We start from the raw sequence: 25,528 nt of genomic DNA, 5'->3' as shown, positions 1-25,528 counted from the left end.
GAGGGCATGGGGTATTCCAACCTGATGGTTGATTGGACCCATTGTATGTTGGCATTCCAACCCAATGGTTAAGGGCCTGAGGTATTCCAACCCGATGGTTGATTTGACCCATAGTATGACGTTTGTGATTATATGTATATTGTTGTGTGTATGGGTATTTTGGGGGAACTCACTAAACTTCAGGCTTACAATTTTGAATTTTGTTTAAGGTACATCATATGATCGTGGGAAGACGAAGGCGTGATTGTGCACCTCCTCACATTTTTATGATTTGGATTTTTATGATATTATGATGTTTAAACTATTTTGAAAACACTTTATACTAACTTAGTGGTTTTGAATGATTGAAAAAGTTTTAAATTGGCTTGATTTTTATGGGTGTTACACATAATTGCTTTTTGTGTTCTAGTTATCAAATTTCGATGTATAACAGCCTAAGACGATAACTAAACTAGTTTTGGGTTAGTCCTAATTATAAATTAAACATCTACAAACAACTTGGAATGTGTTATTTGTTTTTCAGACTAACTTACTTACATCAATAATCTTAAAATCAAACAACTAAAAGTGTACGAGTCAAGGATTTACTCGTAAAGCGAACAAATCATCAAGATTGTGTTTCATATATTCTTTGGTTTTTTAGTCCGAAATATGTAGAGGGCAATAATGTGTCGGAATATGTTTGTAGTTTGTGCTTCAGAAAGTGTCAGGATAAAATTCGAAATAAGGTTTATAGATTGTACTCCAGAACATGTCGAAATATTCCAGAATAAGTTGAATGAGTCGAGCTGGGTCCACAGTTTGAAATGGCTTACGATTATTCAGAACGATTCTTTCCAGAGAATACGATTATTTTGCAAAAACAATTTTATTGAGATTATTTTTTAAAGATAAACACATAAAAGTTTATTTATTTATTTGTTTTTATTTTAAAAAAATATGTAAAGTAAGTATGGTAATCTTTATAGAATTTTAAAGACTTAAAGATTTATTTCTTTCACATGGTACCGATACCAATAATGCATATATGAGTGACGATTCTAAGGTTGGGCAGAAATCCTTTGCAAGATTCAAGACAAACCTTTGCGATTTCTTTACTCCGTTTAACCTCACTCGCAAATCGCAATTCGTATCGAATCTATAATCCTCGCAATCTCCTTCGATTTTGCCCCTTTTTCTGCAAATCCTAACCCTAGTTTCCCCCATGGCCAGCGACAACAAAGAACGTAAGCATCGTCGTTCATCTGACGACGAATCTGAAGAACCCTCGAAACGCCGTAAGCACCGCCATCACCGCCGCCGACACCACCGTCATCATAGTCGAAAGCACGACAAGCACGAAGACAGACGTGAAGAGGGCGAGGAAGAAACCACAGATATGCCTCCTCCTCCTCTTCCTCTTCTTCCGTCTGCTAATTCTCAGCCCGATTATGACATGGAAGAAGGAGAGATTTTGGAAGAGGATGGCGCTGATGTCGGGGTGAAGAAGACTGCAGATTCTGATGCCGAGTCTGGAGAAATCAAAATGGTCTGTTCGGACCCTCCTTACTTTCTTTTTTCTTGTTTCTGTTATAATCCATGAACTGCAACAAATTTTTTTCGTGGTTACTATTGGTTGCTGAGAAATTGACAAGGATTAGGTATGCAAATGGGCTATTTGCACCCAATTTCGTCTTTGATAAAGTCGATTTCATTTTAAGTGGATGGAGTAGAAATAGGGTTTCGGTTTCTCAGCATCCAAAAAGGATTTAACTTTACCTTCTAATATCGTAGATTTCGCAAGACATTGGTATGGCAGCATACGCAAGTTTGCTATTGCACAAGCAAACAAAAACACTCGGTTTTTTTCAATCAAGAATCTTAAATCCATTCCATTCAGCCCCCTTAAATCTTGAATGAAACCATGTTGTTTTTGTTGCTTTTGCAATCAAGGAACTTTCTTTGACAGCCATAACAAGCATGTCTGTACTTTTGCTTTCCTCCCTGTTCATTTGTGTAATGGAGGCCTTGGTATTTCTTGGGGTTCTTACAAATGTTTTAAAGTCCTGTTTGCAACCCACAGAATTATGATATGAATCTGAAAAGGAGCAATCCACTCCACCACCAGTTACATCTTTTTTCCAGGCCACAGTTAAAAAAATTAGGCGTATCCTGAAGACTACTGATGATTTTCAACTGATTTGTAAGAACTGGTTACATGTCTCTTACTCCTTTTCTTTTCCTGCAGTTCTTGAACTTGTTGTCTAATGTTTAACCTTTTGTGATCTCTATCTATCATAAATGTTCTTTCATTGTTTCTTTTTATATGTCTTGTTTGCAGGAAACCCATGGAGCTTTGGTAGTGCCCAACCATAGTCATGTTAAGGAGGAAAGTTTAAGCAAGGAGGATAACAGTAATGGGCATATAAGAAGCGTTTCCCCTGGTGGAAACGATAACATAAAAACCCTTTATGATGAGGATCATGAAACAAGGTCCCACAAAAAACATCCATCTAATGACAACCATTTGAAAACACATAAAGACTCATCAAGAAACCATGCACATGAAAGAAGCCTAGAAGATGTTTCTACTACTAGTAGATCTAGGTCTCATGAGTACGGTAGGGAGAGGTCACGTTCTAGAAGCATTTCTCATGGAGCATCTCGCCTTGAAACACACAAAGAGGATATTGAGTATTACACAAGCAGGAAACACAGTGGGGATGCTGATAGTGAAAGGACAAATAAGCCCTCGAAGGACTACAAACATGGGAGTAGAGATTTGATAAGGGACAAAGAAAGAGAGCGTAGTTCTAGTCATAGCAGACATAGTCTACAAGTAGATAAGCATCACAGCAGGGAGCCTGGAGAGAGAATTAGAGAGGGCAGCAGAGATAGGGAGAGAGATAGAGATAGAGGGAGAGATTTGAAAGAGATTGAGAGAGATAGAATGAAAAAGAAGGAAGCTGAAGTGGAAAGGCTTAACAAAAGTAACAAGGATTCAGAACGATATAGAGACAGAGAAAGAGAAAGAGAAAGAGAGAGAGAAAGAGACAGGGATAATAGAGACAGGAGAGAGAGAGAAAGGCGGGATTTAGAGAGAGATAGTAGAAGTAGAAGAAACTATGATTACAATGATAGGAACAATGATTACAAACATCATAGACCTGAAGAAACAGACTACAGAGATAGAACTAGGAAATATGATGGACAAAAGGGTGAAAGTCACAAAGGTGCACCTTCAGATGTAGATACAGAGAAGACAAAAAGGTTTGTTTTATTGTTTCATACATCTGTTTTTATCAGTTAATGCTGTTTTGTTTTTTTCTAAATCATGTTTTGAATAGAGAGGAGGCTGATGAAGAGATGTATCAAGAAAGAAGCTCTTTGCAAATTGAGGAAGATGAAGAAGAAGATCTTAATAGAATAAAGGAGGAAAGTAGAAGGCGTAGACAAGCCATTCTTGAAAAGTACAAGACTAAATCATTGAAGCAGCAGCAACAACAACCTGTGCCTCAATTAGAGGATACATGTGAGGTTTTCTTTTTTCTTCTTCTTCTTCTTCTTCCCATTAGAGCATATAAAAAACTTCTGACTTATTTGTGTTGAATAATCTAATAGTTTATGACTTTATGTATCTTCAGCTAAAGCAAATTCAGGCACTCTTGAAGGTCAAGGTGAGTTGTCAGATAGTAACACAGGTGACACACCATTTTCAGTTGGAAGATCTCCTCCACAAAATGGTGTTGAGAGGACATCTGGCACAGGTGGACTTGGAGAGGGTACTCCAAAGGTGAGAGTTTTTTTTTTTTTTTTCTTTTTTACTTAATGTGTAGTACTGATTTTGGTTTTAATGGGAATTACAGAGTGAAAGATCAAATGGTGATGATATATTTGGGGAATCTCCACCTCATGCACGTGAAAGGGTAAATCTTGACCTTTGACCTTCTATTTTTATGAGTTTCTTTACTAACTCTCTGTGAAATGTTTGATATCAATGACTTTTTTCTTTTAAATGAACAGAAAGAGGAAAGATCAAATGACATGTTCACTGATGATATATTTGGTGAATCACCAACTGGAGTCCGAAAACCTGTAAGACACACACACACACTCATTATTTCCAAAATCTAATAACAGATTTGCTTATATGATTTTGTTATATATCTTCAGGGAAAAGGAGATGGTTTAGCCATTCAAAGAAGTGGTCTTCAGGATAACTGGGATGATGCAGAAGGCTACTACAGTAAGTATATCAAGATCCGACTCTTTTACCCTTCATCACAAGTTTCCTAATTTACCCTTTTGCAGGCTACCGTTTTGGAGAAGTACTTGATAGCAGATATGAAGTTCTTGCAGCACATGGGAAAGGTGTGTTCTCAACAGTGGTTCGTGCAAAAGATCTGAAAGCAGGATCCACTGATCCAGAAGAAGTGGCAATAAAAATCATCCGCAACAATGACAAAATGTAAGCAGTTTGTTTGACTTTGACTTTGACTTGGTCAATGAGACAACAATTGAGTAAGCTGGTGATGTTTGTTGTTATGTTATAGGTATAAAGCTGGATTGGAAGAGCTGGTGATACTGAAGAAGTTGGTAGGTGCTGACATGGAGGATAGGCGCCACTGTGTGCGGTTTATTTCTAGTTTCAAGTATCGGAATCATCTTTGTTTAGTTTTTGAGTCTCTTCATATGAATCTTCGTGAAGTATTAAAGAAGTTTGGTAGAAATATTGGTCTTAAACTAACTGCTGTAAGGGCATATGCAAAACAGCTCTTCATTGCTCTAAAACACCTTAGAAACTGTGGTGTCCTTCACACTGACATCAAGCCTGATAACATGCTGGTCAGTTCCATCACCTTTTTTTTTTTTTAATCTTTTCACTAAATTACAACAATGGTCCCTGTGCTTTCTGACTTTACCCTGTTTAGTCCAAACTTGAAACTTTTTTCAGTTTAGGTCGTCTTTTTGAGGTTTCATATTGATTTTGGTCCCTGGGACCTTGAAATAAGGACCAAAACTGAAAAAAGTTGAATTTTTTTCTGAGTAAATTACAATCTAGTTCAAAATTGAATCTTTTTACAGTATTCATACTTATTGCAAGGTTTTATATTGATTTTGGTCCCTAGTACCTTGAAATAATGACCAAAGTCGTTATGAAATCTTAAATTAAGGACCAAAATCAAAACAAAACTTTGAAATAATTACCAACGCTGAAACACATCAACTTTTTTTGAGTAAATTACAAAAAATAATCTCTGTGCTCTCTGACTGTAACTGTATATAGTCCAAAAATGAATCTTTTTACAGTTTTCATCCTTATTTCAACGTTTCATATTGATTTTGGTCCCTATAACCTTGAAACGAGGACCGGAATCAATCTGAAACTTTAAATTATGAACCAAAAACAGAGCCCCACAAACCACAGATAAAAAAAATCAATTTTGGGCTAAACAAGTTAAGTTTTTATAAGCACAGGGACCAGTTCTGTAATTTATACTTTTCAAGGCACTAACTTGAAACATTTTGTTTAGGTAAATGATGCGAAGAATGTTCTGAAGCTTTGCGACTTTGGGAACGCCATGTTTGCTGGGAAGAATGAGATCACACCATACCTCGTCAGCCGCTTTTATCGTGCCCCTGAAATAAGTAAGCATCGACTTTTTTTGTATATAATATAATTATTACTTGTGGAACAAGTCATTGACCAGTCAAACATGTTCTCATGCAGTTCTAGGTTTGACTTATGATCATCCTGTTGACATGTGGTCTGTCGGCTGCTGTCTGTTTGAGCTTTACACTGGAAAAGTTCTCTTCCCTGGTGCCACAAACAATGACATGCTTCGCCTTCACATGGAACTCAAAGGCTCTTTCCCTAAAAAAATGCTTCGAAAGGTCTGCTTTTTTACTTTTATTTTAATAACTTGTATCAAAGTTCATTTTTTTTTTTTTTTAAATTTACCGTTTTGCCCTTGTGGTCTTTTTGTAGGGAGCATTTACCGAACAGCATTTTGATTCGGATCTTAACTTTGTTGCTATAGAGGAGGACCCTGTTACCAAGAAGGTAAAAAGTTTTTATCTATTAGATTTAAGATTTAATCATATTTTATTATTTTATTCTTGTATTTAATGGTTTTGTTTGAATTTTTAGACTGTGAAGAGACTGGTGAATATGAAGGCGAAAGATATAAGTTCAATTGTTGTGAGCTCACCTGGAGAGGATCCGAAAATGTTAGCAAATTTTAAGGATCTTTTGGAGAAGATATTCATTTTGGATCCCGATAAGAGGCTGACTGTACACCAAGCATTGAGTCATCCATTCATCACGGGAAAATAACAGAGTTCTTATCAATTTCATGTGATATAAATTTGATTTTAGATCTTTCTAATCATTGGACATTTATCTGTGTCTTTCTTTACCTGTGTGCTGACATGGCGGAGGTACACGCTGACATGGACGACCTGACCTCACCGGTTGGCAGTGGGATGTGTACTGTTCTATTGTAAGATAACTCGCCACATGGCGTTTTCTTCTTCTTCTTCATCTTCTTCTTCTTGTCTTGTAGTACTTGTTCTTGATCTGATTCAAGTTTTTCTTTACTCTACTTTGTATATTGAACATAAGCTCTGAAACTGTATTTGGAACTTATCTTTCTTTGCTTGCATGAAATACTGTTTTTTTTTTTTTTTTTTCTTTGTTTGTAATGATTGTTATTTGTGTTTCTTTGTTGATGATGTATTGTTGTTGTTGTGTTCCAATTTCTTATGTAAAGATTTTTAATTTCTGTAAAGCCTTGGGAAGTCTGATTTGTTTTTTGATTCAGGAAATCCAGCAGTGCTGTTATTGTATGAGGCAGTGCTTTACATGTTTAAATGGCACTCTGGAGAAGGTATTTTGGTTTGTCTGTTTGGAAATTTATTGTGACAAAACTTATCGTTACTTTCTTATATTTCAGAAAGTCTTTTCTTTTTCTTCCTTTTTATACGTGTGAAATTAATTAATTAGCATCGTGGTGGAATCTGTCATATTTTTAGGGAATGACATCTGTTTCTTTCTCATTGGGTTATAGAGTGTGTTCTGAGTGTTTTTTTTTTTTGTTGATTTTATTTGTTACATATAATTAATTAAAGTTCAAAATTATATTCTAATGATATTCTGTTCCACCTGATTCATGGTTTGGTGCGTGTGTGCTGGAGGCTGGAGCTTTAAAGTAAAGACTATATACAGTGAGTAATCCTCTTTAACTTTTACTCTTTTTATTATTGTGTTTATTTTTTTTAATACTGGAAGTGAATGTAATGATATATTCTGACATTGTAATTTTTTTTTTTTGTGTTTTAGGATACAGTCTCTGTGCATCCATCTTCAGCTTCTGTAAGTATGAAAACTGATTTGTCTGTTGTCTTTTTGCATAAATAGTCAAATAGATAGATGATAAAAGATGAATGTTTGGTTGTTACATATTTCATTGTGTATTTTATTTATAAAGTTAGGTTTTGGGAAGGACATGTTAAATGAAATGCACATAATTACTTTAAACTAAAAAAACAATATTCATTAGAAATTAGAAAATGATAACAAGACTAGAAAATTACAACATATGCTTTGGATCATATGTATGCTAATCAAGGTCAAATATCTGATTGGTCCCTATAAGGTTGAGAATTTCTACGATCTTTTTACCATTTAATAAAATATAAATGATACATTATTTTTCTTTACTGAAGCATATTTATATATGATCTCTTTCTCCTTTGCTTTCATTCCATTGAAACCTTATCTTTGGAAAACACAAGCTTTTTATGACTTTGTGTGGCGTTGTACATCATGCTTTTGTCCAGCATCACGGGTTTGAATATTACAAGAAATGTTTGTGATTTGTGCTTACCTAAAAAATTTATCGTGATAAAACAAAGTTACATTAATGGTTTCATGTTTCTACATCGGAAACTTTTCCCTCTGAAAATAAGAAAAAGTTGAAAGCTTTAAACTTCAATTAGGACGCATAAGGCTGGATAGTGGGAGTGGGCTCGGCAACCCACTCGATAACCCAGGACTCGGTATGCTGAGCTTGGCTCATGGCTCGGTAGAATTGTGCCAATGAAAGAGGGTGAAAGTTTGGATAGTTTGTGAATGTTGGCAATCGAATGAATGGTTAATACCACCAATTTACCATTCTTTTCAAAGAAACTCATCAAAAAGAACACCCAAAACAATGGCTTCTCCTTCCAACCCAAAAGGTAAAAAAAAATACCAAAAAAACACCCAAAACACAAACATTTAACGTTTTTCGTCAAATTTTGTTCAAAATCAAAGCGATTAGACTATTTATTCACCTCCAAATTTAAATTTTGCTGGTGTTTACTACCTATTTCAATACCAAAACCTATCACAATTTCAAAGACAATATCAATGAACTTCTCACCCCAAATGAAAAATGACTTCAACCCATTTGACGATCTTTTTGACCCCCGATGAATTTTCAAACCCAATTCCATACTTAAGGGAACCCGAAGTCGTCCCCAAAACGAAATTAAAACAATCAACCACAACCCAAAGAAATTTACACGGGCCGAAGAAAATGTGTTAGTTCGTGCGTGGGTGAATGTTTTTGAAGCTTCGATGGTTGGAAACAAACCAAGATTGTCCAACTTTTCCGAAAAATTACATGGTGTTTTCTCATGGAGATGAATCTTGCAAAATACCAGAAAAAGACTAAATTTATTAGAAGTGGAGAAATATTAACAAAGTGGTGATGAAGTTTAACGGGGTGTTTTGAGTGTCAAGACAATGACAAAGTGGTGCTAACGAAGAAACTGTTGTGAAAAAAACTATTGAAATGTACCAGAATCAGAAACGGCAAATTTCAAATTTCTACATGTTTGAAATATTGTGAAATTGTCAAAAAAAAAAAAAAATGAAAGACATCTACGCTTCTGGATCTTTTACGGGTGGTTTTTCTAAAAAACTAAAACATCCGAAACGACGCATAATCAATTGTCCGATGCGCGTGTAGGGATTGACCTCATTGAAGAGGAGCCTTTTGAGGTTTCAAGAGTCACTCGTCCCATGGGTAAAGATCGAATGAAACGAAGGGAAAAACGACAACAATTAGTTCGAGTGACATTGAGCAACTAACAACGAAATGGATAATTTGAAGTTGTCTTTAGATCAATACTTGCCGATCGTACAAGAAAAAAGAAAAAACTCGTACCATGACGATTTTAACGAGAAACGCAAGCAATTTCACCAGACGTGAAAATGATATGACGATAAAAGCCAAAAAGGAGCTTGCAAAAAAATATAACATCTAGCTTTCATTATTTTATTTTTATGGTTTCATTATTTAAATTTGTAGGTTTGTTATTTGAAATTCTATGTTTTCATTTTTGTGTGTTATAATTTCTTTTAAGTTTAATGAAATTTAAGATTTAAAAAAAATAATATGTTTGAAATGTTTATTTTCTTTATTAATTAATTTTAGAAAAAAAGCAACGCATACCATGTAAATGATAAAATTTGATTAAAGTGTGACAAAGCTGACCTGATACTTACGTGAACTGTGACAAATGTGACACCATTTTTACCGGCCTAACGTTGGAAAGAATTCCGATTTAAGTTAATCCATTTCATTTGGATGGCGTACATGATATGATTTGAATCGCCTACAAAAGAGTGTTGGGGTGACTTTTGTCGTGGGGAAGGGCAAGTGTCTCCGAGAAGGTGAAAAAGATATTGTTGTTGGGTGCTCCATTTTTTTAATTTTTTTTTTGTCATCATGCGTTTAGTTACATCGTTTTCCATCCATTTGGGTGGGGCTAAAATGAAGGAAAATGGTCCCATTGACTTGGTTAAATATTTATTTTTGTTTTAGTCTCATTCTTGCCAAACTTCATACAAACGAATCTGTTCAGTCTTGTCTTGTGTAACAAATGCTAACTTGTTTTACAATTTATTTCTTGCCAAAAGTCATACAAAAGGAATATGTTCAATCTTGTCATTATAAATTTATACAAAAACCAAATTCTCATATGTGTCTAGATTTACTGTAGCTACAAGTGCCTATTTTTATCCACAATGTACAAGTTATCATAGCAGCTAATTTTTTTATCTTCAAAAATCGAATTCTCATATGTTTCTAGATTTACTGTAACTAAATTGCCTTTTTGTATGCATGATGTACAAGTTATCAAAGCAGCCAACTTTTTTTTTATCCCCATTTACTATGTCGACTTTTCCAACCTTCTTTATTAAAATAATTTATATAGTTGAGTAATTTCTACATTATATAAAAATATAAATTTAATCGTACTTTAGAATGTAAACATGCAACTTAATAAAAGAAAACAAAAATTACTGCATATACTATATTGTATTTAAGAAATACTTTAAAATCTTGACTTTTTGCATTAGAAAAAAAAATTGAAATATACATGAATCATGTAAGATTAAAACGGTGTGGTGACCATTTTTTATATCTATAATAATTCTAGAAATTGTGATATTTAATCAATTATAACTCCAAATACACAAAAATATAACACGTAACAATCCGTAGCAACCCACGGGCTCAATTACTAATGTGCAACAAATGCTAACTTATTTTACAATTTATTTCATTTAGTTTAGAAAAAAATATTAGACAAATATGTTCTCCCAACTCTCTCATTTTTACTTTGCCAACTCAGTACCATGCCATTTTTCATGTTCTTCCATCCCTCCCATCTAACATTGGACTCAGTGGCGGACGCAGACTGTTTTAGTAAGGGTGTCCCTCGTATTTCAAGCGGGTGCACGTAATAAAAAAAATCAAAAAAAAAAAAATTTTTTTTTTTACACTGCGTGCCGGAAATTGAGCAGTGGCCCGGAACCCCAAATGCCCTACATAGGTCCGCCACTGATTGGAATTGCTTATGGGAAAATGAAGCCTGTATCCCTATGAAGTTTTAGGAATTGGTAAAATAGACATTATTTTTTATGGTTTTATGGAGATGCACAAGGTTGGAAGCTATTTGTCCTTTTAGTCATTCATCTTTTTAGTCACCAAAACCTATTTTAGCCGGTATAAATGGCCCACATCAGCAAATCTAGCCACCACAACAGTAGCGTGGATTATTAAAAGAGAAGGTTTTGTTTGACTTGAAAATCAAATCGTGTGTTCATGGTTTGTTCTGGGACAACTACTTGTATTGATACAAGGTAGACCTTATATGTTGTTGACTTGAATATATCATTGTTGGAGAGAGAGAGAGAGAGAAGTGACTTCATGTCACGCAGTGGTGGTCACCACATGCAACAAATCGGATGGTGTGGTGCTATTGCATCACTGCGATGTCACCCTAAGTCCCTAACTGAATGGTGCGGTGGTGGTACACTCAAATAAAAATATAAGCCGTATAACCATTTTTTGTACTTTTCTCTTTTGAATTTATATAAACATTAAAAAAACTTGAATAAAGTAAAGATTTACTCAAAGTTATAATATTAAATTTGAGTTTGATGAGGACTATATTCACAAAATTCACAAATAAAATCTCTTAAAAGTATGTCATTTGTGGATTCAATTAAAACAGCAAACCATAGTATCCTTTTTGTATTTCTTTTTTATAATAAATGAAGATACGATCTTAAATCTTTGAGAACATGTTCATATGTTATGCGATTCGTGAGCCAAATGATCCAATCGCCCAATAACCCATAATCTCCGTATTTCCTTTAGGATTAGCAATTACGGATCCATACCTAAATCACACTTTGCTTTCTTCTAGGCCTGACAATGGAGCGGGTTTTGACCTTGATCCGATCCAAACCCTTAACAATTATATGAGTTTGGAGCATGGTTTTGATTCATTTACCCATTAAGGACCAATACCCGTTAACCCTTTTATTAAAATGGTCGGTATGGATCATCACCGATCCGGTCCATTTATAACCTACCCCATATAAATTTTAAAATTATACATTTATATTTTATACTGCCTAAAGTTTCATTCGAATTCCAATCGAAAGTTCAAAAAGAAAAGGCAAAAAACTAAACAGTTTTTACATAGGACTCGATGATTCAACTTCTAAACTTTTGGTCTTCTCCCAAGAATCATGATGTCATTTCATTTATATTTCATAATGTAATCACCAATTTTATTTAAAAATCAATAAATTCATTTATCAATCGGAAGAAAGTTTGTAATTGCTATTTTCTATCAATGCAATCGATGGTCAAAAACCAATCAGAAGTAACTACGATAATGATTTCAATTTCAATCGAAAGTTTTCGAGTACATAACATGTTTTCTAAATAAACATTTATTTTATTTAATAAATGTGATTTATGATTTAAGTAAAATTTGTTTGATTATTCAAAAAACTTACGTGTTATGGGGCGAGTTTGGATATCTATTGATTTGGTGAATAAAGATATGAGTTTGATTATTTAAAACCATGCGGGTTACAGAACAGGTTTGGATCCGATTTTGGAATTTTTTTTAAAAGGTTTGAATCAAGGTCGATTCGCTTTAAACCCGCTCCATTGCCATAATTACTTTCTTTTATGAAGTATGAAGAAGAAAGCTCGGCCATAATATAGATCCGAAGGAAAAAGAAATTAGATGATAAGTGACCATTTTAGTTTTAGGAATGTATGATAAAAACTTTATATACAAATTTTCTATACAGAACAGATTTAGCATTTCTATGGAATTTTTGAAAAATACTGTGGGCATATTCCACATGCAACTTTTAAAACTTCTAGCTTTTGGTTTTTAGAAAAAGCTAAAAAAAAAAAACTCTATTTGGAGTAGTAGTTTCTAGCTTTTTGTTTAACAAAAAAGGTTAAATCTAAAAGTTTTTTCAAGTTCATACTTTAACAGATTAGTTATTTTATTTTTATTTTTTAAAATTATTTCTCTATTTTATATTTTTAAAAATATCCTGTTATGAAATTTTAAATGTTTTAAAAATTTCCAGCCATTTATTTTTACCAATACTCATACCAAAATGAAAACCCTTCTTATCAAGTTTTGAATTAAAACCTGTACATGATGAATCCAATAAATAATTTCTTAAAGCGCCAAGCATATATACACTATAATTTCCTAATAATTTATTAAAACCTGGACACTATTTTATCCTTTTCGCAAATCAAGTTGACATTACTATTATAGTATAATGGGTTAAAACGAGTTAGATTAGATTTGCTGATGCAAACAAAATAAAATCGTCTTTCTTTATAACAAGTAGCATCGTGTACTGGCCCACCATTCCCAACGGATTATACACAAATTAAAAGATGTGTGTTTGGTTCTAATTTGTCTCCACTCATAAATGAACCAAAATTTAATTTTCATATTTTATGTTATTCGTTGTGATACGTTTAAGTTTTAACGTCTCTTGTAAAAATATTAATATGAAAAACTAATGTTTTAAAAATCGGTTTTTTAGTTTCATCAGTATGGTAATTAGGTCGCGGTTCAACCGTTGGATAAACCAATTTCTATAATTTTCATCATTTTTTTTATACATAAATTAAAATTTTGATGTTTACAAGTTCAAACATTAAAAGTCTACATTAAAAAACACATAACTATATGTTTTATATTAATCCACGTATATAAAAAAAAGTATAATACCGAAACAAAATATAGTTTTAGATGAATACAAACATATCAAAAAAACTTCATAATATTTACCATGTATTTTTATTCAGAGAAATCTAAAAAGATATGAAAAAGATCACCAAAGTTTATTATACAAAACGCTCCATTTTCATCTGCTTTTATTCAGTTTAACTTGGTTCAACTGGTTTATTGTAAAAACCAGCCGGTTTGTTCTGCTTCATAAATAGAAGTAAAACTGGTGCTAGCTGAACCGCTTCTTCCGATTTAGTTATTTTGATTGACAAAGTCGTGTTTATAAAAATCTCTGATAATGATATGAAAATGACATAAAAAACATAGATAAATTGTAAATTCTAACATATTTTAACATGCGAAACGTGTAAAAATTCGTTTAGTTTGTAGTAAAATTGACCAACTACAGCAAACACAAGTAATTAAAATGTTTTTTTTTTTTGAACGGCGATAGGTAATCAAATTGTTAGTGGAGTTTGGTACGAATGGTTTAGAAATCAATGTTAATAAATTAAATATTGAAAATAATCCATCAAAATAAACCTAATATGAATAAACCAATTTGATGATATAATACTATCGTACTTATGCCTTGACATTTTTTCCAGGTAAATAATATTAGTATGTTTTCCGAAGATCATGTTAATGTAAATATACTTGAGCAAAAGATTTGTCGAATCTCATAATATGTGATATTTGGGAACGACTTAAAATTATAAAGTTAATAAGGTTTTGCTTGCCACTAGTATTGTTGGCTGAGCTTCAATATGAAAGTAAAATTTCCCCAATCTCTTTGTTCTTAATTTAAACAAATCAACAAAAATCATAAAACTCCCGCTTAGATCCGCAAAACTGGTGATCAATGTGAAATCTTCTTTAATCATCAAATAAAGAAAAATCATGGCTTGAGAGCCAAAGATGGTTAATACTTTATTATCAATGAAAATATGATTACCATGAGAAGAAAATAAAAATATAACGTGTTGGTTGGTTCGTAAAAATGTTTATGAAGGAATTGCAATTGAAATTGAAAAATGAATTTTATAGAAATTTGAATCCAATTGCATATCTTGTTTGGTTGATAGGAAATGAAATTAGAATCAATTTCAGATTCTGTTTACTTTGTAGTAAATAAAATTGAAATCCATGTAAAATGACAAAATTACCTTTTTGTTTATTTTGCTTAATTTTACATTTTTTTTTTCTATCTTATATGTAGAGATACCTTATATGTTTTGCATGAAATGAAATTGGAATCTATGAAATTGATGACGACGGTGGTTGCGGTAGTGTTGATGGGTGGTCTGCAGTGGCGGTGGTGGGTGTTGGTTGTGGTGGTAGTGGTAATGGTGGTGGGTTCTCTGATAAGTAAATAGAGTATTTTTTAACCTATCATTTTCTTGATGAGAATGAATGTTTTCTATTCAACTTTAGAAGGAATCCACTTTCCTCTATGTGGTGGGAAATTTATTTCATTTAAAAGATCTTTTTCCTCGTCTAAGTCCAACCAAAAACATGAATCAAAGGGAGTTGAAATCATTTTCCATCAAATTCCATTCCTTTTATGCTAACCAAACGCCCCCTAAATATAAAATAATTGTAGGTTAACCCTAACTAAAAAAAAGTTTAACTAAATAGACTAAGAACGTGTTCGACAAAAGTAGCTGGTAACAGGTAACGTTTTGTTAAACGCTACGTGAAGTAACATTTGGATTTGGAGCGTTTCGTTTAAACTAAACGCTAGAATATTGTAGTGTTAAACAAAGCTTTCTGCTCAAAACATAGCGTTTTCTCAAACAGTAGAAACTAGAAGCTCTCAAATGTTCTCAAATGCTTTGTGCCGAACACATCCTAAATTAAAATGCAACATAAACAAGTGGTAATAATGTGTATTGAAAATTGACATAACAATCTCGTAGTCTTTATGTTTTATGTTTACAATTTTTAATTTATCATCAAGACACAACCCAACAAATTCAAAATAAAAACTAAACTGATTAATTTATTTGTTTCTAAAAAGACAAGAACATTTGATCCGGTCTTTTTCTATGGTCCTATGACTATAATTTTACATTTTAATTTTACACAACCCAACAAATTCAAAACAAAAACTAAAACGACTATATAATTTATTTGTTTATACTCTTTAAAAGACAAGAAATTTTGATTGAGTCTTTTTCTATGGTCCTATGACTATAATTTTGCATTTTGATCTTATACAACCCAACACATTCAAAACCAAAACTAAAACAAATACATAATTACACAATCCAACAAATTCAAAACAAAAACTAAAACAAGTATATAATTTATTTGTTTATACTCTTTAAAAGACAAGAAAATTTGATTGAGTCTTTTTCTATAGTCCTATGACTATAATTTTGCATTTTGATCTTATACAACCCAACAAATTCAAAACCAAAACTAAAACAAATACATAATTTATTTTTTATAGTCTTTAAAAGACAAGAAAATTTGATCGGGTTTTTTTCCATGGTCATATGACTATAATTTTGCATTTTGATCTTCCACAACCCAAAAAATTCAAAACCAAAACTAGAAAAACTAATTAATTTAAATATATATATATATATATTTAAATTAACTCATGTAATACATGGGTTTCACAACTAGTTTTTTTAATATGTGATTATTATTAAAAAAACACTCTAAAATATGCTTAAATTACTTAATTTCCATATAATAATTTACATAAAATCATGGTTTATTTGCTCTAATTCGAATTATATATCAATTTATGAAACCGATTAATGAATATCCTGTTGATTTCCGTATTAAAGAACAAAAAAAAGCTTTATATGCTATCTTTTTCATTAGCAGTGATAAATCTATTTTTTTAATCCTGTACACCAGTCATTAATATATATGTAAAAATTACATTATCAAAGTATGCACAATGCATGATTCAATAGAACAAGAATCGAATGAGCTGGAATATCAAATTGACATATAATAGATTAAACACAATCATACTAAGATATTAATATGTCAAGTTGCATACAATGAATTTAGAGTCGAACGTGATAATATGATGTTGATGAAGTTCACTAAACTTTGTAAGCGTGCTCCGCATTAAGTGGTTAATAACATTAAATATCCATGTTAACAATAATACATCTATGCCGGTGGCTTGATTGGGTGTCCGTTTTCAGGTCGGCATGGAAGTTATCACCGAAGTCGGATTAAAAAAAAAGTCACACACTTAAACTGTCAAAATTACACTGAAGCCCCACAAGTTTCCTCCTGTGCAAATAAATGTATCAAGAAAGTAAATCCATCATATCATCTTTTGGAACACTAACTTATGTTAACAATTCATGAAGAAAATGCCATCAAACTATCAAAAGAAACTTACCTCGTCCCCCAATGGTAAAACTTCATTACTTGAAGGATTCAAAAAGCTATTTTCAAAGTCAAAAGGGGTCTAATTGTAACAATAGTAAACCTAATCAGAACATTTTAACGAGTACTCATAGGTCTCTTTCGTGGCCATAAATTGAAAGTGTCAAGTTGGTTTTTTGTTGGTTGTCTTTGATCCTCCTACTTTGTATATTTAATTAGCATCTTCTTCCTATTTCCAAATTGTACATAGTTTTCTTCCCAAAACACTAAGCAAAAGAAAGAGAAAGCCATGGGAAGAAAGCTTGATGCTCTCCTTGGTCGGAAATTCAAAACATCAAAGCTTAAAACCACCGCAAACCTCGCCATCTCCCGCCTCTCACTCCTAAAAAACAACCGCCTTGCAAGAGTCACAATTACCATCTCCGATGTCATCCAACTCCTCCGCCTTAACCACCACCAACAAGCCCTCATTCGGGTATTTCTCAAATCTATCTAATCTATCTATTTATAATGAAAGTGGTTTTTTTAGAACGGTGAAAAAATAGCAATTTTTTTTAAATAATGGTGTAAATATGACAGATTGAGCAAGTGATCAAGGACCAAAACATGTTGGATGTGTATGACATGATACATACCTATTGTTATCTCCTCATACAAATGATCAACCTCGTAGACCAAGTCAAGTATGTTGTTTTTTTGTATGCATTTCTCATCTTCCCCACTTTGAATAAAGGAAACAAAAATGTTTTAGTTACATATTTGAAGAATGTGTTTTTTATTCCACAGTGAATGTCCAAAAGAATTGGAAGATGCAGTATCAAATCTATTATATGCGGCTCCAAGATGTGGGGAGTTTCCAGAACTTCAAAAGATTCGTGTGATTTTAACAAGGCGTTTTGGAAAGGAATTCGCTAATGATGCTAGCGAGTTACGAAGAAATTATGGAGTTAGTCAAAAGGTTAGATTTATAAGAAAAATGATAGTCATGTGTTTATATAATATGAAGGTTTTGTTACTTTAATTATTAAAGAACTTTTTTATGGTTTTAGATGATACAAAAACTGTCACCCGCACAATCGACTTTGGAGTGCAGAATGAAGATGCTTACGGGCATTGCCAAAGATAATGGTGTGATTTTGCAACTAGATGTATCTTCTTCCGAAATAAGAAAGGTTTGTAGAAAAATGTAACTAAATTAATAAATTACATTAAAAACTGATAAAATTTGAATTAATGGTTGTAGGAGAAAGTGACGGAGAAAAAGAAATTTGGAAAGAAGATAAGTTTTTTTAAGTGGAAAAATTATAAAGATGCAACACAAGATGCTTTTGAGGCAGTGACTTATGTTTCAACTACCGCCAAAATATCAGCCGAACTCATTCGCTCAGAGTCATTTGCTTCAGATGATTTAGATTCAGATTCAAACGGAAATGAATTGTGGTATTCTGCTAAAGATTATAATACTTCAGAAATGCAACAAGTAAATGTAGAAAAATAAGTTAAATTCTACAATGATCAAACAAGTGTATAGGCAATAACCGGTAGAAGTAGCTTGTAGCTTTTTTTTTTAAGGGTTTCTTTTATTTATGGTGGTAGTTAAATGCATTTTGGTATCTAAAAATATAAGAAATTTTGTAATTGGGTATTTTGTTGATATTCCAGATATTTCTTTTATTTATAATATTTAATTTTTCATCAAAAACAATAATAGAAGATACTCAAATCCAATACTGTAAAAGTTAGATTCAAAACCAAAACTGAAATTAAGTACTTACTTTATCTTTCATATTTAAATATATATTAGTTTGTTTAATACTCAATAAAAGACAAGAATTTGAAATGTTTTTCCGAGATGTGTTTGGTATCGTATTTCAAATGTTTAGTGTTCGTTTTTTTAATTGATGGTGGTTTATATAGTTTTAGGTTTTACATAGGAAATACCATTTCACAGTCAAACGTGGTGACATTAAAACATACAAACATGGGGTTTAGAGGGGGCAAAGTGGGCAACTACATAGTACTCAATTTGTTTCATTATATATTTTTATTAAAAAATACAAAATTATAATAAAGACAATGATCTTTTTTTTTCTTGTTCATCGTGAGCCTTTAAGAATATTTCATTTTTCAGGACGGCTGCTTCATATAAATTTAACAATATAAAATGCACTATACGCCAATTGCCAAATCTAACCAAAGATATATTTGTACTAGTCTCATAACTATTGATCCTTTATTATACATGGGTATATTTACAAACTAATAAATATTAGATGTATGGTTGTTCGTTATTTGGATAAAATCGAATTGTTCAATTGGACAATTTGATTCAAATATTTGAGTTTTTAGATGACTTTTTAGCAAAACTGAATTATTATTTTGGATTTTGGCTTGGTTACGACTATCATTAATTTTTGATTAATAAAACTTAGTTATCAATGTACAACGAATGAGAAGACAAACGGAAACGGGCAACAAGTATCAACCCCTAAGCCTTTTTGTATGGTAAAACCAATTCTTTTGAAAACTACATTTATAGATCTAGGGAGTATAACATTGCTATGCATGATCTGTTGTACTCTATTAAAAAGTTCCACCGCATCCGGCGCAAGAAAATCAAAATATCAAATGCAAATGGTATGAACACGTGTTGATTTTTCATGCACGATTTTCATGTTTGGTGACCTTGTATGTAGCAGCTTTTAATGCAGTCTGTCCTATCGTGTAACCTCAACCCTCAAGCCTACGAGGAAGAATACCCCTGTAAGGTCTACACATGTGTGTTTCCCTCCAACCCATCCAAAGATCAGAATGTCAGTTGGTCTAAGAGTTGACCTTCCTTCTGTTGGGTCAGTCAAGAAATTCATAGGAGCCACTCTCTTGGCAGAAACCCCGACATGCTTAAATATGTCGACCAAAACATCTCTAACCATATCGTGCCTGTATTTGAAACCCGTGAGTTCTTTCCAATGAACTGCATGCTCTCCAAAAGAGTCCAAACATGTCTTGCGGCACACCAAACATATCTCGTCAACTGGGAATATTGGAATCATGAGTCGATATTTGAGGATGGTACGATACTCCACAGGAGACATATTGGCCAAGCTCATCTATAGGGATAACTAGAAGAAAATCTTGAGCATGTGGTGTACGTAAACATCGGAAAACTGCTTTCTGACAAGCCGTCACGATGAAATGCACTTCCATATCTTGGAACATTTTACTAAAAAGGACACTCGTCAGTGTACTTTGGGATTTAGGGTGGTGTCCTTAGTAGTAAAACTGCTAAGGTCAATGTCCGAAAGCTTGTTACGAAGAGAAGCTAAGGCACAAGCATAATCAAAATCCATACCATATATGTCGCTATCCTGTAAGATGTGGTCTTGTAATACCCAAGATTAGGTCCTTAAGGCAACAAAAGCATATGAGGTAACCTCTATTACCGATTACAAACCCAAACCACCAAACCTAATGGGTAGAGAAGCAATTCGCTACTATATGTAGCCAAAGAAAGGACCACCACAAACCACAATGTGAACAGGTTGACATGTTCTCAGCCCAAAAAAACCAAATAAAGTTTATTATATATATATATATATATATATATATATATATATATATATATATATATATTGGATATTACACATTAAGGTGTTTTATTGGATAATAAATTCTAAATTAACTGTTTAAAATACAATTTAGTAAATTAATAAATAATTAAAAGTTGTACATTGCGGTGGACAGAAATGGCCTTGTTGTACCTTACTCTCGTCTTCAATGGGGTCTGCTCTTTCTTTTTTGGGAGAGTATGCCAATATGATCTTAGGCATAACCCTTCCCCTGTCAAGCCTATTAAGATCCCCGGGTGCTGAAAGTAGGGATTTCTTTTCGGAAACCTTTACTTGTAAGCAACGGAGGATCAGTGCGTACACTCTCGCAACTGTACTATCCCCAATGACAACAGCATATCCGAGAATAGCCTAGTTTCAATGGGTCCACGCCGATTCGGGTCGGCATATAAATATATATATATATATATATATATATATATATATATATATATATATCATCTTCTCTTCTAATAAAAGACTCCTTAGGATGCCATATGTCCAATTTCTAAAGCTATATTATGCCACGTGGCCTTCTTCTATGCATCAAGTTTTCATTTTCCCGCTCATTCCTAAACCTCTTCTTCTTTGACATAATTCAATACAATCAATAATTGTTTAAATTTTAAAACTTTCCATGTTGAATCCAAAAAATCAGCCATATAATCAGCGATGCTATTCTTTTAACTCCTCTCTTATTAAAACCCTAATATGTCCGCCACCCTAATCAACTCCCCTTACTCTTTCTCTCCATCCCTCCCAATTCTAGCCCATTCACCACAACCATTTTCGTCATCGACATTTTTCACCACCATCTAACACAACGGTAATTTGTTGTTGTTCTTATTCTACGACAACCGATCTACATTATATTATTAAAAACGTCCCCTAAAATCTCTTTTTTGTTGATTTCTTGAATCTTCCATTGAATTAATCGACAGTCTCTTCAGTAGTAACAAAACCAACTGGGTTTTTTAGTTTTAGGGTTCCTCAACGTTTTTAGTTTTATGTTTGTTTCAGTCAATATATATATATATATATATATATATATATATATATATATATATATATATATATATATATATATTTATTCTTCAGGTGGTGTGAGAACCGCTTTCTTGATGTGCGTTGATAAGTTTGGTTCGTTTTATTTTTAAGGTTTTTGGGCTTCAATCGTTTTCTCATGTATTTTCAATTCCAATTTATCATGTTCATCCAGGGGATGATCGGAGTATCCTTTAGAATGATTCCTTCTGTAACATCCGGATTTTACCAGGTATCTTGTAAATCTAATTTTTGTCATATTGTGAGAGGGACTCGGCGAGTTGGAGCTCAGACTCACCGAGTAGAGACGCGGAATTGATCAATGGTGCGCGCCTGGACTCGGCGAGTCCAGGATATGGACTCGGCGAGTCTGCGCTGTGTAATGAAACCCTAAATCTCCGGGTTTGAGGCCTATTTAAAGGGCCTTATGGCCGTCATTTGTGCTCACCCAACCCTCAGTGAGTGACCCTTGTGTTCTTGAGCTATTTGTGAAGAGAAAGGAGCCATTCTTGATCTTGTGTGTGTTATTTAGCAAGAAGTAGGAGACCCTAGGCAAGAGGAAGCAAAGGAGGTTGCTATTTCGTGGATTTGGAGCTTAGATCATCACTCTAGAGGTATTATCTCGGACCATTTTCTGTTTAGTGAAGCATGATGCAATTTAGGGCTTGTGATGGTCATTTATGGGATGATTTGATGCCCATTGGTTCCCTCTTTGAGTTGAGGCCATGGATCTGGATCCATAGAGGTCCAGAGAGCCTCACTCATCAAGCTTTATGAGTGACAATAGAGTCTTTGACCTTGTGTTGTAGTATTTGAGTCATAAACATCATATATGGTCATATAGAGGTTGTATGTGCATCAAGATTGTAACTTTACGTGCTAAATGATCTTGGAGGGACTGGATCTATGGATTAATGAACTGGATCTGACCTTTAGAGCAAGATTGAGTCAGTGCATGGCATGGACTCGCCGAGTCCGAAGAACAGACTCGGCGAGTAACATGAATGTTGCCCGACCACTCTGTGAGTGGCCTCGCCGAGTTGGGAAAGGTGAACTCAGTGAGTCAAGGGGGAGTCAGAATGGACAGGTGGACTAAGTCTAACTGGACTCGCCGAGTTGTTCTTGAGACTCGGCGAGTTGAGTCGTGGTGGCCCCACAACTCGTGCCAGGTGGAACTCGTCGAGTTGAGGGAATGCTCGACGTGTCAAGGGAGGATTCCAGGGAAATTGGTGTATACGCCCAGACTCGCCGAGTCGCCTGGGTACTCGCCGAGTCCGGTCAACGTTGACCGTTGACCAACATTGACCTAGATTGACTTGTTATAGTGTGGTCAACCCTAGTTGGGAAAGTGTTAATTAGAGGTGTATTGTGCTATAAGGGGACGACAGCTCGACAGGTCGAGTGATTAGCGATTTCAGGTTTACGATTTACCGAGACACGCGAGGTGAGTCTTCTCACTATACTTTACCTTGAGTAGGTAATCAGAGTTATGTGATAGAGTATTTGTATGCTATGTATGTTATGTGTTGTACTGCATTACTTCTATGTGATTGATGTTGTGCATGTTTACAGAGTTAGAACCGGAAGGTTTGCAGAGTTAGAACCTGAGGGTTCACAGAGTTTGGGTGCACGGACCCACAGAGTTATAGCCTCGAGTGGCTAATATGTGTTATATGTAGTATTTTGGGGAACTCACTAAGCCTTGTGCTTACAGTGTTGATGTTATTGTTTCAGGTACTAGTGACGACCGCAGGAAGGCGCCGGCTTGATCCGTACACACACACATTCGGAGCTTGATATCATGATCTTGGGATTTTGTATTGTCTTGTTTGGATAATTAAAATGGTTGTTTTATGAATATCAATGGAATTATGTTTTATAAAAATTGAAAATTTTGTTTTGAAAATTTTCGGTGTTACACCTTCTTTGTGCCTTCTCACTGAAAAGGACCTGGTAAGTAACAAAGCAACTTATTAATCCAATAAGAAACACCCATATCTTTGTTTTATATGAAAGAAAAATTTATCCTCCTTGATTTGATTGTAATAATTGATATTCTTTACTACCTATTTTATAATCATTTGCTGGTGTAATCCTATCATGTAAAGTATTTTTCAAGTTTCTCTCCTTGATTTGATTGCAACCATTGATTTTCACCAGCATTTCATCACGAGTACTTCTCAAGGTTAAATTTTATCCTATTGTCAAGTATTTTTCAAGTTTATCCTTTAAAAATTGAAGTTATTGATAGTGTTTTACAGGGAAAGCATTCAAGTGATCATGTGGGTTTGAAGTTTGATATTCAAACTAAAACCATGAGTGGTTTACCTCAAAGAAAAATGATGATATCTGTAAACCTTTGTTTATTGATGGTATATATGGTTTAAATTCTAATAGAAGGGGCTTTGCTGATAACATTTTTTGTTTCAGATTTATATACAGTAATATGATGAGTTTTTATTTTGTTTTTATGTTTTTAGAGTAGTAGAGAATACCTTAAAATGATTTTTTTGTCTGTTTTGTTTCAATTTTAGCTTGAGAAACCATAATTGATTCCACCATCTCCAATGATAGATATGAATTATTTCAAGCCTCATTGGAAGAACTTCACCTTATCACATTTATAATCTGTCACCAACAACATCTCAAAAGGTATACTTCTTGTCTCATCTTAATTTTGAAGATTTTTTTATTTCATTGTGATTATTATAATGGGTTTGCATTAGTATATAAGATGTGTTTGGACTTTAGAGGTTTGTGTAGACTGATTATTTTGATTTAAAGTATGTTTACTTAAATTATTATATTATTATTTGTTATAAGAATTTTTTTTCTGTGTGTCAGGTAAACCAAAGATTATAATTATGATTATTTGATTATTTACTGTTTAAAGTTTTCATCTTTTGATAACATGGTAAGGAGTTGCTATAAGAAAATTGATTATTAAGTTAAATGTAAAATTACCTAACTATCACAGATAGTATAAATTATTATATAAATGTGATATTTCAAGCAACAATAATCACTTAAAAAATCCACATGCCGACCTACTTATGTTTTTTATTATCTCATTTTTTACAAGATGCATAATTAGTTTGATACTAGACAAAATAAAGTTCATGTAAAGTACGAAATAAATTTTCATAGCGATATAAAATCTTTACTCATTTTGACTTTAATTAATTTATTGAAAAATCTCAAAATGACTCGCATTCCAACATCTTGATATTCCCCTATTTCTTAAATTTCTTTTGATTTTCTTTATTAACTTGAATCACAGTGTGGTCTCACAAAATTTCCGTAACAGGGTAAAAGTGATTTTGAAGATAGGAGTTAATAACCGGAGTCTGAGATGGTATATGATCATGTTCTGGTAGGAGTTTAATACGATAAATATATGGTTGGGTTCGATAACTATATAACAAATTTCTAGAATGACATTGAGGTAAACCAATAACAAAGTTGACTCTGATGTCAAAATTGTTTTTTTTTTTTTTGGAACTCGACTTTTATAGCCATCTTTACCCATTTTAAAATGGAAAATATTTATTTTATCTGATGCAATTTAATGTTAATTTAATATTTTCTTGAATATATATTACATAAAGATGTTAATTTTTGAAATTGAAAATTGGTGAGTTTGACTTAGATGCAAGCCTATGGTGGGTTAGAACATGCAAGTTATATGATTTACTAAAACAATAGAAACTATAATGTTGTAATGGTAATAAATGGAAGTATGATGCTAAAATAAACCAATAAATACAAGTATGTTGTTATTTCTTGCATTTGTATAACTTTAGATATAAGATAACATTTGTATGTCTTAAGATATATGTATCCTATACCATACGGTCAATATTGGTTGTTAATAAAAAAAAAAATAAAGCACAACCACATGATATTGT

The 25,528-nt window shown here is 33.1% G+C and overlaps 2 protein-coding genes across 4 annotated transcripts; both read left to right on the top strand.

The window, feature by feature from the left end:
- Positions 1-1,003: 1,003 nt before the first annotated feature.
- Positions 1,004-7,701, top strand: LOC145011415 (Protein kinase superfamily protein). Of its 3 annotated transcripts, XR_013664107.1 has the most exons (16): positions 1,004-1,528; positions 2,321-3,249; positions 3,327-3,511; positions 3,624-3,772; positions 3,846-3,905; positions 4,003-4,074; positions 4,153-4,225; positions 4,291-4,447; positions 4,533-4,824; positions 5,514-5,628; positions 5,711-5,874; positions 5,969-6,043; positions 6,131-6,482; positions 6,804-6,869; positions 7,177-7,206; positions 7,322-7,701. XR_013664107.1 is itself a non-coding variant. In XM_078970129.1 (13 exons), exons 1-13 carry the CDS (start codon positions 1,205-1,207, stop codon positions 6,314-6,316), a joined length of 2,781 nt encoding a protein of 926 aa, XP_078826255.1. In that variant the 5' UTR covers positions 1,004-1,204; the 3' UTR covers positions 6,317-6,770. The 3 variants fall into 3 exon arrangements, 1 of the variants encoding a protein (XP_078826255.1); XR_013664106.1 differs by having other exon boundaries at positions 6,804-7,206; XM_078970129.1 differs by lacking the exons at positions 6,804-6,869; positions 7,177-7,206; positions 7,322-7,701 and having other exon boundaries at positions 6,131-6,770.
- Positions 7,702-17,163: 9,462 nt separating this feature from the next.
- On the top strand, positions 17,164-18,606 carry LOC145011611 (uncharacterized). The gene is made up of 5 exons (XM_078970352.1): positions 17,164-17,443; positions 17,548-17,651; positions 17,755-17,926; positions 18,018-18,140; positions 18,212-18,606. Exons 1-5 carry the CDS (start codon positions 17,258-17,260, stop codon positions 18,464-18,466), a joined length of 840 nt encoding a protein of 279 aa, XP_078826478.1. The 5' UTR covers positions 17,164-17,257; the 3' UTR covers positions 18,467-18,606.
- Positions 18,607-25,528: the final 6,922 nt, after the last annotated feature.

Source organism: Lactuca saligna, chromosome 8, assembly GCF_052625555.1.
Source record: "Lactuca saligna cultivar CGN05327 chromosome 8, ASM5262555v1, whole genome shotgun sequence".
Classification (NCBI taxonomy): Eukaryota; Viridiplantae; Streptophyta; class Magnoliopsida; order Asterales; family Asteraceae; genus Lactuca; species Lactuca saligna.
This window is presented reverse-complemented; position numbering and strand designations above follow the sequence as displayed.